This window comes from Cyphellophora europaea (assembly GCF_000365145.1).
Source record: "Cyphellophora europaea CBS 101466 unplaced genomic scaffold supercont1.4, whole genome shotgun sequence".
Classification (NCBI taxonomy): domain Eukaryota; kingdom Fungi; phylum Ascomycota; class Eurotiomycetes; order Chaetothyriales; family Cyphellophoraceae; genus Cyphellophora; species Cyphellophora europaea.
The window spans coordinates 1,481,426-1,496,939 of NW_008481810.1; the positions used below are offsets into that span (position 1 = coordinate 1,481,426).

The window sequence follows — 15,514 nt, forward strand, 5'->3', positions numbered from 1 at the left end:
TGTCACAGCCCTGAGCAATATCGACAAGTGACTTCAGGCTCGCTGCGTATTTTTCTTTGCCATGGGACTGGAGTGAAAGTCATGGATTTTCCGCGCCACCTACCAAAAGAAGCTTCCCTACGCCTTGCGGGCGGTGGCCGGCGAGTTCGGAAAGCAAAGTGCCCGGAAAGAGTGCGCATAAGTGGAGCTCTAGTTGCCTCGTTGCGGTCATTCCGTTTAGTCCCAACTCGGCCATTGCACCAAAGTCAAACCTCGCGGTAGGTCCGTCGAGTGATCTAGGAAGCCTGCTCAATTTTGTCCAAGGCCGGATGTCCTGTGCTGTGCTGAGTAGATGACAGTGGGGTTGGCTCAGCCTGCGGCAATGACGGCTCGTTTTGATGTGCTATGGCCGCGGGGGTGCTGGCCAGAAAGCGAGCGGTAACTCACTTGTGGCAGCTCCATTGAGTCTCTCCGATGCAGATACTGTGCTGTAGCTCGAAGCTCGCTGTTGTGCAAGCGTGCAAAGATCAGATCAGCCGCTCATCAGAATACTCGTAGCGTGTCAGGAGATGGGCTCGAAGATGCCGCCAAGGTGCCCTTTGCAAGGAAAAATGGTTGCATTCAAAGCTACCACGTCTATGTGTGGAAGAGTCTGGGAAAGAAGATGGCGTTCACCTGGAAAAGGGCTTACTTATGCCATAGACATTAGGCCAAGGCTTCTCGTCCCATGAGCGGCTGAAAGGCGGACAAACACGGGTGGAAAGAACGGTACCCAGAGACAGGCCAACGTAACGTTTTCAATGTGAGCCTCAGGGACACCTTTAGTACATACAGAAGTGCCTGGATCAGATGCAATCGGATCCCTAGCCGCACACGCCTCCATCCATTAACCAACCTGTCGGTCCCACTCAACCAACAACTGTCCAGCAGTGATGAGCTACGGAAGCCCCGAGACATTTGCACCTCGACTTGTCTACTGATATCAGCATCGGTGTTGATGGGATCGTGAAAGGGCTTACCGAATCATGAAGTCGGCACATTAGCCTATTTCTTCGATATCACTTTGCAGTGCGCACATCTTTGGTGACCACATGAAGTACAAGCGGCATTGATCTTGACGGTTTTCGGCCCATCTCCACAGTGGCAGCAGAACCACAGATAGGAACAAGCACGAATCGCCTCTGGAGGCAGGCCGGATGGTAGAGCGGAGTCAGTATTGACATCGAGGTTTGGGCCAGAGGCCGGCACATCCTGCATTACAACGGCAGAATGGCTGTATGTCGGATTTCCGACACTCCAATGCCCGTCCGCGACTGGCGCTTGAAACGGATGAAGACTTCAACGGGACGTTAGTAGAAAGGCGCCGGGCAGGGGTACGACTAACCACATAGTGATCGTTCGGAAGGCTTCTGGGGCGGAATCCGGCTTCAATGGTGCAGTCAGCTAGTAAGTGATTTGAATGTTCATACAAAAGCAGAAGAGAAGTTGTTTGTCCAAGATAGAATCGGGCAGAGCGTCGAGTTCAAACTTATACCCTGAGTCGTCCCACAGGAAGCAGCTCATCAAGGACGAGCGGGCCTCTTCAAGCGACAGTGCCACATTCTGTCTGCCTCGCAGTCCACATCGAGAGCCAACGAGAATGATGAAAGCCATCTCTGATCATTGAGTGGCACGCAAGCGACCTATAGCAGGTGTGCATATTGTGGAATTGGTCTAGAATGCGTTAATTTTTGTGATGTTGCAAGATCCACTGTGGTCAGTAAGAACATCTTGAGGAGCCAAAGCTTGCCAACAACGTCGAAGCGATAATCCTTCCTTTTCATCGGGGTTCAGAAGTCGAGGAGCAATCATAGTCCTAGGTTGCTGAATTAGGACAGTGAAGATGCCTCAGTGGGAAGAAGTCCCGCTTGAAAAGCACAAGAAGTCATCCACTACTCCTAGACACTATCCACAGTCCCACTAGCTCGGGCTGACCGTTGAAACAGCTGACAAAAATGACATGCAAGGCTGTTCGCGAGTAGCGGCTGCGCTTGACCGGCGATCTCAGCACCAATCTGAATAGCCTACTGCCGCAATGCATCAGCTAGGCTATGCTAGAGGCAACCACTGACTCTGAACAGGACCTCAAATTGGTTGCGGACCGGATGCCAGGCTCCTCGTATGCCTACCGGCTCCTGGGTTTCGATTGTAGCAGCCTGAAAGAATTGCAACCCGGGTTTCCGGAGCACTGGTGTAGTCAATTCGATTTCAGGACCTTCCGGCAAGGCGCCGAGGCCACTGGTGTGGACTCATAAATAGGTTGCGAAGCTTTGCAGACAAGTCCGGTCACCAAAATCAGGCAAAGGGCGGCTATCACAGCCACCCAGAAGGCACCTACACGCCACCTGCAACTGTGATTGGAAAGGCCGTGAGAACATCATATCCGGGCCACACGCAAGCGGAACTCGACAACTGTTTTGTGTATACTGTGGTACTAGGAGCATGAAGTGTATGTGAAGTGTATTCTACTGTGTAGAGTCTCACTTGACGTTGTCTGGCACTAGTCCGATTCTGGGCTAGTCAATTAGCCAGTGCCCAGCTTTGATGACGAGGCGAAGCCGCGAGACGAGACGCAGTTCCAACTACTCTCCAGTCTTCATCCGTCAACTCCGGACGTGATGTATACGCACCGATCCTGTGCATACGACTGCATACCGTGCGTTGCTTCCTCATGATCGTTATATCCCTCAGACTTACGCACTTTTTGTGAGAGAAAATGTCAGCAGCGGCTTGCTAGTAGTGCAGTCGCTTTCGCAATGCCGGCGAGCGCCGCTGCCAACCGCAGAGCCAACGTATGGACAGCGCGTATCATCCCAGTGATACTCCTTGCAATCATCGGATATGCATCTTGGGTCGTCACCAAGGTCGAATGCCTCGACTATCTCCTCAATCCCAGTCCATCCTTAGCACTACCACGTCAAACGGCTCCCGCCATCGCTATTCTTACGTTGTTCTACATTCTCCTGCTCATCCTTCTAATATGCTATGGCCGCCTAATCCACACGGTCCTAACGAACCCCGGTGTAGTCCCTCGTGGGCCGCAGTGGTATATCGAAAATCAGCGCAAGACAAAATCCAATAATGCAAATGGTGGCTCTGAGAAGGAAGACAGCCTCGACGCGGACTCATCAGAGGGCTATTCTGCTAAAGGGACATACGCTGATGCTGAGAGCTACCGCGTTCAAGATTTCTGGACCAAGGACGTATTCGTATGCCAGCACGATGGCCGACCGCGGTTTTGCAGTGCCTGCTACAACTTCAAACTCGATCGTGTGCACCACTGCAGCGAGCTCAATCGTTGCGTATACAAGATGGACCACTTCTGCCCCTGGGTGTCTGGCATTGTGTCAGAAACGTCTTTCAAGTACTTCATCCAGTTCACCTTCTGGACTGCGGTCTTCTGCTTGTTCAATTTGGTCCACGTTGCGTATTTCCTGGCCCAGCGCCAAAGGCATACCTCCACATTCGACGTACATTGGATCCTTGCAATCGCCTTCTCGGCGCTGTTCCTACTCTTTGGCTTAGGCATGTGCGTATCGAGTCTGCAATTTGCTTTCCAAAACACCACGACTATCGAAAATATCGACCGGAGAAGTCACGTATACTATCTCGCCGTCTACGTATCCGAGCAGACTTGGACACGACTCGACCAAGCACACCGCGACAACAATCGATGGATAACTTATCCTCGGCCTCCACAGGAGCAATTACAGCTTCTCCAGAATGCTGGCGCTGACTATCCGGAAGCCACAGTGGAGATACCGCCTCCTGCTCAGTCCATCGCGCCATCCTTGACAACGCATGCCCCAGCATCCGTACGAGAGGCGTCTACACAACCGGTCCCGCCTGAGAACAGGATGTTTGCTATCTTGGAGACTGAGCCGGGAGATAATCCTTTCGACCTCGGTCCTTTCGAAAATTTCAAAGAGGTCATGGGAGAGCGCGTTATTGATTGGTTCCTTCCACTGCGCATGTCACCTTGCGCTCGACATGCTTCTCCTTACAGCATATACAATATGGGCCGCGTGGTTTACAAGTTGAAAAAGAGGGCAGGTCTCCTGGAAGAGGATGACCGCAGCCGGTACAACAAGAGTCGGCGGAAGAAAAGTCGACGCAGAGCGAGTCATTCCACGGGTGAAAGGCGACCCGCTAGCAGCAGAGTGTCTGCAGCATGATCTTTACAGTTATCGGCAAAGCGATGGGATGGACAATTATGCAAACAGCGTCGGCGTTCGGCGATCTAGCGCATTTCCGAATTCAATCACCCCATCATCTTAACAGCAGGGATGCTTGAGATATACATTCGAATATCGCTTCTTCTGTAATTACCTTTTGTGATTAGGACGGCCGAGCATCAACTGAATACTTCGCTACCTCTGCTGTGTATTCGGTTATAAGTGATATTGCGGGGAATACACCGCGCCTCCTGGTCACGACCACTCGCTTCGTCCGATGGTCTCTTGATACAACTCTGGTGCCTGATTGACGGCAATTTAGACACGTGCATTGCTATGCCAGAAACTACAGATGTCTATCATCCTGTGTGGCTCGAGGTATACCCTCCCACATCCCTGGACGCGTTCGCCAACTGATGTATCAAATTGCATGAACCCGTCTTCCCTCCAGCACTATCCTAGAGAAGACTGTCGTCCATCATGCATATCGTGCTCGCATTTTGGTGCTAGGCCAAAGACTCAGAAGCAATATAACAACTGAAATCGAGCAGTCCAGGTCGATTTGGTGTGAGGTATAGGCCAGCTAAGAGGCATACTCTATTCAATCACCTCCACTACAAGCTTGCCTTGTCACGCAACTTTCGTGGACTTGTGGCGCGCACTTGCTTGTTGACGATGATATATAGGAAACGGAGGTAACTTTATCTCATCCTGACTCCGGGAGATTCACATACCCATCCTGGAGACAGTTTGACATGCTCTCGACTTTTAGGTAGGCAAGGACGACAGCCATCGTGGAATCATCTGGGTCGAACAGAAGCACAGTGTCGGCACTCATTAGCCATTGAACCAAACTGAGCCCTTCCAGCAGCTCTCTCGCCATTGCTGGTAGAGATCTCAGGACTACGGTCCACCACTAGCTCAGGCACCTTCTGTATTTCGCCCAGCAGGGCCCAACGCTCTTCGGGCGGCAGCTTCCGATACTCTTCATATGGCCCATGCGGTACTTCTCCGGATGATGCGCCTGCCACAAGAGTTTGAAGAGACTAGTGCCTCGGCCGGTCGAAACCGCATGCAAAGTAGGACACGCTCAAATATCCATTGAGGAACTTTCACAATACATATGAGACCCAAGTCAGCAGGCCATGGCCGACGGGAGGCATGCTAGGCGTTGGTAAAGAAACACATTTGCCATTTCAAGAGAGATTATCATCCGCATTGCGAAGATCAGCAGGCAGGACGGAGCCACGTCTGTACTATCTAGCGAGTATATCAGAAAGACATGTCACATGCAAAGCAGCTCTCGACAAATGTTTCGAGACCGCGCCCGCGCCTATTGTCAAGTACTCTCACTCCTTCCTAGATCCAAGTGAAGAATGAGCCGAGGTGGCCCACCACAGCGCGTAGGTACGATAGAACAGACCAGACCAGACCAGACCTGCTGCTTGTTCTGTTCCCTCGCTGAAATGGACACGTTACGTTACGTTTTAGGAAGGATTCGGACAGCTGTGTGGCTTCATGGGCCGTAGGTTCCCCTCCGCGGCGAAAGGCCAGTCTTCTGAAAGTTGTGTGACGAGGTATGACATACATAGCGTTATGGGCCAATCGCGGAGAGGGGGGGGGGAGAGAGAGAGGCAGGAGGTGTGCTATCGTGAACGGTGACACTTGCTCTCCTTCCTCAACGCTGGCTGGCGGGAATGAAAGGGGGCGGCGAGTCACTCGGTGTTCAGTTGTTCCTTGGAGAGGTAAGGATTGGATAGCCAATGTGTCACTTGGATCTCGTTCAGTCTTCCATAGAGAGGTAGGTGTTGGATAGAAAACCTATCAATTGGGTCTCCTGTTCGTGAAAATGAGGTCGGAGGCGGGCGTGTGGTGGTCAACGATGGTTCTTACGACCGGGAGGACGCGGCAGGCACGGACTGGTGCTTGACCAAGGCATCTCCGGCTAGAGTCTGGAGAGGGGAAGGAACGGCAGCGGCGTCTGGATCGTATCCAGGCTGATCAAAGGATCCTGGATGAGGGCTCAGCGTGGCTTCACATCAGACAAGTCAAGAGGAAAGACGACTGACTGCACGCTGCCCCTCTCGGGCGCAGCGTACAGCGAATATCCTTGGTACTCACTGCTTCATGCGAACCGAAATCTGATGTGCTGGCCCTACGGAACAGCTCGACCAATACGTTCGGAGAGGGAATGTGATGATGTGTCCGCTGCGTTGACATCTTCTGCTCCTCTTGGACCTGTGCGCTTTTAAGCCTTTGCATGATCTATATGACTCCTCTCTTCCTGCCCGCAGGCTCAAGGACGCCTCATCCGGCGTCGAATGAGTCGATATAGACCGTTCACATGGCTCGAGTCGGCGGGTAAGGCCTGCCAGTCTGCGAAAGCTTTCCGGCGTGTAGGTTTTGCGCACATCAACGGCCCAGAGGTGACCCTCCCACCATCCTGTGATGATCCTGCAGCCCGTCTCGAACCTGGAAACTTCGCTCGGAACCGCATATCTCCTTCCCCTGCAAGACTCGAGGGAGCCCGATAGGAGGCCGAGGCAGGGAGCGGGTTTACCGGCCCTCTTTGCCACGTAGCGTAGACAGATCATCAGGTCCAAGAGACTAACGTTGAGGCCTAGGTAGGCAGTAAAGCCCAGGCCTCGAGCCCAGGAAGGACACATGGGTGTGGGCTCAGCATATTGGCTCTCAGAGACGCTTTGCTTCGTAGCTAAGGCGCGGGTTCGCCGCTGCTGCAGCTAGCCCTGCTGGGGTCATTGCCACTGGATGTGGGCCAGCGGTCGGTAGAGGCAAAGATGTTAAGGGGTGTGCGATGGTCTCTACACGCAAAGTGTAGGGTTCATGACGGACATGCAGTGACGCTGGTTCAGATTGAATCGCAAAACAGCAATCGCTCCTCACATCTTGTTTGCAAAATCACTTCCTCGACCCTTGCCTGCGTGCGCCGTGAGGTCAAAAGTCCTGGTCGGAAGGGGAGCATAACCGCCCCCTAGTAGTACTGACCAGGGTGCTGACCACGCCGCATATCCACGCGCTGTGAGGAGACCACTGAGTCCACAGACCAAGCAGGCATCTGGCCTCTGGCCCGGGCCTTCTCTGCGCGGTTTGTGCGTGGGGACATGACCACGGTGCTGACTTGTTTTCCTTGCCTTGCTTTTCGACGGGCGTACTCCGTGCTCCACTCATATCCGCCATCAAGGGTAGGGATAGAAAAGCCGCTACTGCCTTTGGCACTGCAGAAGGCGCTGGGGTGGGTAGCAGTGATCCTTGGGTGTGGGAACTGGCGGCCAACGCCAACATACCGTTCGGGGTTCTGCTCACAGTACCGCGGTGATTTGCAAGATTAGAGATGGACAGGCTTGCTAAAAGATGAGTGTCCCGTAGAGTCCACATTCTAAAAACTTGAAACAACATCGCCCTCGACGGTGTCGAGCTTGGAGAAAGCGAAGGGAGGCTCTGCGGAGATGCCAATCATCTACTCCGGACCGACAAACCATGCTCGGATCATGGAATGAGCGAGGCGTGTCAAGATACGCGTCGACTTGTGATCCTGAGCCGTTTCTGATTCCACCAGTGAGTTTGTTTGCAATCTTCGATGAAGAAACCTGAAACACGCTGCGCTGTCAAGGGCTGAACACTGGTTCATCCCGTGCCGTCGAAAACTCAGATTTAGCGCGCATCGTATCGGGGGATCCAACCTCATCCAAATCTGAATGATAGTAGTCACCGAGATTGAGCACCTAACGTTCAGATAGCTTTGTGATTATGGAGCCGACGGTCGACAAGTGCGTTTCGATGATGTCCTTCTCCGACGACCTTGTGGTCCTCCCGCAGTGTAAACACCAAGACTCCTTAATCTCAGCCTTACCCCACGGCAGGGAAATTGACGCTGCCACCTCAAGCCCAAATGCCCCGCAGTGGCCGTTGATGGCGTTGTCCCAACGCGCATACTCCGTACGAGGGTACAGTTCCGTCCGTTGCCTGCTGACCTGCGGGATAGTGCAATGTCCGAGAGTCAGCCAATGCAGGATTGGATTGAGCCCCAAACCTAGCTTAGAGGATAGAAAGCATCAGTCGAACAAAATCGATGCACCTTGTCCGCAAACGAAAGCGGAAACAAAGTCGGATATCGGTGCTCGTAACGACTGTGTGCTGGGCCACCAGCCGGTTCGCGAACATGGCAAGATCTTAGCAAGCACGGGCCCCGGCTGTCTTCGGCTGCGCTTTGATGATTGTGGTTAACCGACAGAGCACGAGCCCCCGAGGCATTTCCTCAGACGCCACGGCCATCAGATACGGGTAATTCTCGCTCTGTACGGAGTACCAAATTCTGTCACTCTGGGTGTTTGCTGAGACGAGATTGAAGCAATCAGGCATGCCGTGATGCTAGTAGTACGTAGTTACCTCGCTTGGCCCAACTCCTGGTTGTGTCGATCAAGACCAAGAGCAAAAGCCGGTGGATGTGTCCGTACCTGGTCCCAGCGTGTGGCGCGTGCGCAAACGGACGTCTGTACTATGCAGGGTAACCACGAGGTGAGCTAGTGTGGCGACCTTTGTGTCCGTGCGGACACAAGGATGTGAGCATGGATACTGTATGGCACTCAGTCGCCGACCAGCTCCCTGTATTTCGCAGTGACACACACGTCCATGCAAAGCACGTTTGAGCGCAATCGAGTAAATGGCTAATAGCCGATCTTTGCCCCAGTCGATGCCTCGCCAGGTTGTATTCAATGTCCTGCCTGTTGCAATGTTCGTCTCACTACCCAAAGTACGCCGACGAGAAATGTTGATCTTAAGCCTGTTGACCATCGAATCCTTGCGAGCACGTGAGACGTACGAGCTTAGACCATGGTTGCAGGGTATGTTGGACAAGATATGGGCCCATGATGGGCGTGAAGCTGAACTGCAGTATCTTTGCTTCTGGCTCACAGACAAAGCCTAGGATGCCCGGGCCGGAGTTCGAGACGGATTCGCGAGCGCGTAGATCGAGAGGTCAAGTGGCTGATGCATGTTCGGCTTCAAGGGGTTGTCTCTGAGCGAGTATCTTCGGCCGTAGAGTGCCATCGAAACATCACACTGGGTTAAACAAATGAGGGGGACAAGAGGAAAATGGTTGAAGCGAACATCATTTGGATCGGCAACAGCTCCGGCGCAATAGGTATTGTTGATGCCTGCCTGGACCATGGCCACCGTTGGTTGCGCTATTTGCTTTGCGAAGCTGCCCGGTCGGCGTGGCCGCGAACGCAACTGCCGATCTTTGAATATTGCCTCTTCGAGAGCCCATTTCTCCTTCCTCCCCTCCCCTCTGCCTCAGCGCAGTCCGTGCTCCAAACCCGCTTCTCCTAGGAAGTGAAAATGTAGATGTCTCAAGAAGTAAAAGGTCGTTGCTTGCCCCTCCTCCCCTTCACAGGTATGCTGAGCCTCCGTACACGTTCATTCCTTCCCCTCTTCGCGTTGCAGATCTTCTGTACAGCGAAACGAAGCCTGACCGGCTCGTCATAGACCTAAAAGTCTCCAAGAGAACAAAAACAGATAGAACCATATATGTGCAAGCCAAGTTTTTATGTCCAACACTCTTGTTCTCACGATTGTCGAACTCGCTTGCCAATCGTACCCTAGCAAAAATCCAACGCCCACACCTCCAGCAAGAACACAAAGTGAAAAAAAAACAATGGTAGCTCGAATCCAGAGCATGTCGAGGAAGTAAAACGGCCGTCATAATCCATCGTAAAAGCCCAGAAGCCAGGGCACAAATCCTTCGCAAACAGCAGTCGAATTTCCTTCCCCACCGACTCAAGAAGATTGGACATGTCGTCAATAAAGAAGTAGAAAATCGCAAATGGGGTATCCGCAACGATGAACAGAAGATGGCAACGCTCACCGTGCCATTTTCGAACGTCCGTAGCCGCTTTCGGTCGTTGTCGTGGTTGTCGTCAAATGGTGTAACCAGCACCGGGGGTTCAATTTCTGATTCGGGGGTACCGGGGCCATTCCACGGCGTGTCTCAACGACTGCGCGTATTGTACAGGTCGGATAATAAGCGCTGGGACGTGCCACACAATACACCTACTCTGACGAGACTGTGGCAGGCGGTTGGTCGGGTGGGCTGATGGCACTGGTCCGTTCAACCCATCGTCGCTTGCCGGGGCGCGTTTCGAGATGGTCGGGCACAACCGAGACATCTTGTCCAGCAGACATCAAAGTGCTTCTTTGCTTGGTTCGATAGGCGTCCACTAGAGTCATAGTTAGCTTTGAGTACGCAGTGCACGGTCCTGCAAACACTTACATGCGCGTGCAAGGAAGACGGGGCGGTTCGAGAAGACTCGTCCTTGTCCCCAAGCCATCCTGTAGCCCAGTTCGTTGACCTTCTCCTCTCGCCCTCGTTTGCTTCGTGAGACCTGCGGCACCGTTACTTCCGCCTCTCCACCTGGCAATTGTAGCGGAACGTTGGTCTTTCCAACAACAGGAGCTCCACTATCGACCTCCTGTCCCTCCTCAACGTAGCGGTCGCCTCGAGAAGGCTCTCTGCTGCCAGGCATTTGAATGGGGTAGTATGCTCGAGGAAAAACAGAGTTCTGTTTGCGATAAGAGTCGGGAATCTCGCTCATTTCGATTTGGTCCAGCGTCACCTTCACGCGGACTCTCGCATTCTTCTGCGTGTCTTCGACCAGGATGAATTTGCGACGTTTGTCCTCGGGTACATCGCCAAACAGCGCAATGTCGTCCTCGTTCTTCTGATCCGCGTCCTTAGAAGCCATGGCCGCGGGGCCACCTTGTCGACCGAGGTGATGCATACCGGGCGGCATGGTGGGCGGCATCGAGGACATGCTCGTTGGAACTTGTGGGTAAGCCTGGTAACTTGGGAAGACGTGTGCTTGTCGAATGTCATTCGGACTCGGCATATGTTGGCTGGCAGGACTTTGCCGGTAACTCTGATGAGTGGAAGAGTACGCAGAAGCTGCTAAATTGTCAGCGTGATCAGTCAGTTGAGATATGGGCTGACTTACGGGGCATGTTGTCATGACCTGTAGGCGAGAGGTCTTGTCCATGGTGATGGATTGATTGAGGGGCAGTCGAGATCGTCCCCGGCGGTCTAGAACTGGGGGCAGGCATTGAGTTTTGACCAGGAAGCCCTGCTGAGCCTGGAGCACTCGGTCCAGGTGTCTGACTAGCCGTCGACGGTCCCATCTTCGATCTGGTGGTGATTTTGGCTTGCCGTCGGACCCTCCTACTTCGCAAGCGAGGATCCTGGTTGCTATTCCTCCAGCTGTCGACTGCCCGCTGAATCAATCCTCGCTTGCCGCGTAGACAGGTATTCAGTTCTGCCAGGGCCCATCCGACCTGGTTGCAGTCCGTTTCGTAGTTCAGTCGATTGCCTTTGTACTGGTCTTTTGGCACTGTTGCCCGAGGGTAAACGCAATTCTCGGTCTTGAACTCGTTGGAGAGAGCATTGGTGTCCACCGACTCGACGTCGCATCGAATAGTGTACTCCATCTTCACGCGGTCTCGCGAATACTCGAACGCGATCCATTGAACTCCACTAGAATCCTGCTTCACAACCAGTGGGGTGGTAGCCGGAATTGGCCCGGGTGCTGCGCTTGACCCGGTAGGAGGCGCTTGCTGAGATTGCGGCGTTTGTAGATTCGAGCTCGGCGGGGCAGGAGTATGCTGCTGCGGATATTGGGAGAGCATTGGAGGCCGTTGCTGCTGCGGTGTTTGATGATGCTGGCTGGGTTCGGGTTTCATGCCCATATATTGCTGGTTCTGCTCGGATTTCATCGGCATGTACTGCGATTGCTGCGGCGGCTCATTCTTCATCCGGGGGCTCTGGCTAGAGATTCCTGGATGTTGGCTGGACACGCCTGGTTGGGGTAATTGCTGGCTATGAGGCGGATATTGCAGCATTGACTGGCCACCCATTTGATGAGGCGGCTGTTGGCTTTGGCTATGCCCATAGCTCGTTGGCTGGCTCATGGGTTGATACTGCGGATAACCGTACATCTGGGGCCCCGGATGGCCATACATTGGCCTGGCTGGATCGTGCGACTGGGGCGAGGTCACCGAAGCAGGAGAGTTGGATTGCGGCGTATTGTAGATGGAGGGGTAAGGGCGCTGCATGGTGGCGGTTGCGGCCATAGACTCTGGTTTTTCTTTGACATTGGTCAGAATTTTCGCACAACGGTCGGTCACAAGGCACTTACCAGCTGGATAATAGGGTCCAGCTGCACTATGTTGACTTCGGGGGCTTGGGTTCTGGTAATATGAAGGTTCGGCCGTCTGTTGACTCTGGAAGTGCTGCTGATGTCCCAGGAATGGCGACTGGAGGCCAGTCTGCGGATTGTAGACACCAGCGACAGAATACGGCTGTTGCTCAGGCTGGCTACCGCTCACCACGCGCGGCTGGTGCTGAGGGGTTTGTAAAGGCGCCGGTCCTGGATACGGGTGTGATGGACGATGCTGCATCAAGACAGTTCGTCAGTACAGTTCACCGCAAGGATGGTGAGAGACGCAGGACGTCAACAAGGCATGTGCCACTCGGGGAATAAGATGATGAACATGCGCCCGGGGTGTAAGATGGTCAAAACGAAGTAAAGATCAAGAGTGCACTGAGTAACCAGGATCGGCGTTGGGCTTGTGGAGAGATTGGCGACAGGAACACCATTCTCGCTTAGACGACGGCCGGGTACTGGAGCGAGTTGGCAGTTGCCTGGTAGGTCGCTTGTGTCCGACAAACAATGGAGAGTGGGAAAGGCGTACTCTTGGTGGTTGTCCTGCTCAGATAGGTGCTCGGTCCAGGACGATGGGAACAAGGTAGTATCCTATTGGCCAATGGATAAAAAGGGACTCCAAACAATGCCTGTCAGGGCTTGGGACCAGGGCAGACCAGGGCAGACCAGGGTGAGGGTCAGAGGATGGAGAGGGACAAGTATAAGACCGAAACTGTTTTGGTCGAGAGCCAAAGATCGAGAGCGCCCCAAGACTGGAGGATGTGGTGAAGTTGAAACAGTGGGCGATTTCGGGAGACCAGGGCGCGGCATGTGATAGATTATTTCCGGAGCGAGAGAGGGCTAGGGTCATGGAGCACGGTTTCGACTGGAGAGAGCAGGGGTGAGAGAGATGAAAGCAGGGCATACCATGTACTATGGTGCATCGATGTGCTGGTCGAGAGTGGTAGAGGTCGGTAGTAGTGGTGTTGAGTAGTCTGGGACAAAGAGAGCGGGCTGAACAGGCCAACGGTCGGCGGGTATGGAAGAGATAGACGTCAGAAGTGGCGGTGCAGAGACCGGCCCTTATGAATGGTGTCTGCTGGGGTAGGGGTTTGGGCGAGCGGGCGAGTGAGCGTGGAGCGGCCAAGGTTGGGTGTGGTTAGGCGTGGTGCATCAGAGCCGAGGATCGAAGTGGTGGAAGAAGGAGCCGGTAGGTGGGATTTTAGGTGCAGAGGGCGGCGGCGGCAGCGGCAGTCGTAGCGGTGGGAGAAGAAGCGAATGTCGAGTCAAAAGAGTTGAATTTTGGATTTGCAGGGGTGGTGGGTACAAGAGAGTGAAGGGTATACGAGAGCCAAAAGCTTCCAACGGCTTTGTAGGAAGCAAAAAGTCAAGATGATCTGGCGCTAGGAAAGGGCAGGGTGGTGGTGGGGATTGCGCATGCTGGACCTTAAGAGATAGGCGGCGGGAGTGGCATTTGCAGCCATCAGATGGGCCGGGCAAAGTTGAAGACGTCTGGCGGTGGAAAAAGCTCGCTTGCAGGCTTCAGGAATGGCGTGTGAACGGCAGGTGGTCAGAGAGGGACCCTCTTGGAGTCTTTGAAGCCCGGGAGGTGCATAAGCCTGGCTTGCAGGACGACATGTCAGTGGGTGGACCAAGTTAGGCATGTTCCAGTAAGGTTGCAAGCGGAGGTGATGCGTTAGCCAGCCTGTGTAAGCCGGGATATGGGCGCTGGCAGTCGAATCAGATGGGATTGCAGGAGGCATCGGACCCCGGCCCAGGAGACAGAAGGACCTGGGCTTGCGAGGATAGAGTTTAGGCGGAAGCGAGTTGACACGACAGAGACACTGAGAGACACTGAGAGACACCCCTGTCGTCCACAAGGCACCCAACCTTGTTGGTGCTAGACTCGAAACACGCCCAACGGCCCCGACGATCATCGAGCTCCTGCATCCCATGCGGTGGCAAGACATGCCGCGTGCTGCCAATAGGCGCGCCTGGTCGGCAGTCCACAACTAGTCATGATCATGATGCTATTCTTCCATTTCCTGCCCTGCCCTGCCCTGGTTCGTCGCTTGCCGGCCCTCGAGTGGCACCGCGAATCGACTTGTGGCGAGAGAGTTGCCATTTGGCCCAACCACTATTGTATATCAAGAGCTGGAGTCTATATGCTGTGGCTCAACCAGAGTTATAATTATGGGTGGGGGCCGGCTACTTTGGAACGGGCTTTACTTGTCGGCTGAGTACCCCCGAGAGCGAGGAAGAGAACAAGAGCCGGAGCGAGTTTGCGCTATTCTCGGCACACACACATACACACATCACGAGTCATTGAGCGCTCCCGTAGTCAGTCAACACTACACGGCTATGGACAAAGGCCTACACAGAGTACAGTCTTGTTGCTGACGGCCGGAGATGCGTGGCGTGAAATTGGATGCGACGAGCTTGACTACTTGTGGCTGTACCACCGTGTGAAAGTGGATATTTCTGTCGACCCAGATGAGGCGTGTGTGCAGTACTTCGCAAGTTTGCCTCAGGCGGAGGATGGAGCTGCCGTTCTTGTTTCTGCAGAGTGTGGGCTCGCTCGGGTCCTGCAGCCCAGCTGCCAAAATACACTCTGACGCAGCCGCCGGAGCCAAAAAGCCAAACAGCCAAACGATGTCGGATGTTTTGATCGCGCAATTATAGCATCTCCATTCACCAGCGAGATTGACGGACGATACGCTGGATTTTGACGCCCGAAAAGCTTGCGGTATGCATCATGCAGGAGACCTAAAACCTGGCAGCAGCAGCAGCAGCGGCGGCGGCGGCGGCGATGACGGTCTCGCTCGTGCATCGAAACGAGCAAAGGCTTTGTTTAGCTATGTACGCACGTACCGTACTACATCTGTAACCGTGGTTCATAGCGTTGTTGAAGTCTATCAAGTACCAGTGTTGCCCACTTTTAGTCCACTCCGAAAACTTCGTTCCCCTCCGAGCCGCGGAAGGTTTTCTTGTCTCTAGTCGCGTGTCTCCGCACACGTAGCCAAAGCGATTTCCCGACGGGAAGGCCAGCCACACCTGAGACTAAGACGGTTGATCACTTGTCTGGAGCTTGCGCAGGATAAAATTAGTAAG

The 15,514-nt window shown here is 53.9% G+C and overlaps 2 protein-coding genes across 2 annotated transcripts; one reads left to right on the forward strand and one right to left on the reverse strand.

The window, feature by feature from the left end:
- Positions 1-2,774: 2,774 nt before the first annotated feature.
- On the forward strand, positions 2,775-4,193 carry HMPREF1541_04796 (uncharacterized protein; the record flags this gene model as incomplete). Its single annotated transcript, XM_008719140.1, has 1 exon — positions 2,775-4,193. One exon carries the CDS (start codon positions 2,775-2,777, stop codon positions 4,191-4,193), a length of 1,419 nt encoding a protein of 472 aa, XP_008717362.1.
- A 6,069-nt stretch (positions 4,194-10,262) lies between these two features.
- HMPREF1541_04797 (uncharacterized protein) lies at positions 10,263-12,659 on the reverse strand (the record flags this gene model as incomplete). The annotated part of the gene is made up of 4 exons (XM_008719141.1): positions 10,263-10,429; positions 10,483-11,154; positions 11,204-12,346; positions 12,398-12,659. The coding sequence occupies 4 exons, from the start codon at positions 12,657-12,659 to the stop codon at positions 10,263-10,265; spliced, it is 2,244 nt and encodes a 747-aa protein (XP_008717363.1).
- Positions 12,660-15,514: the final 2,855 nt, after the last annotated feature.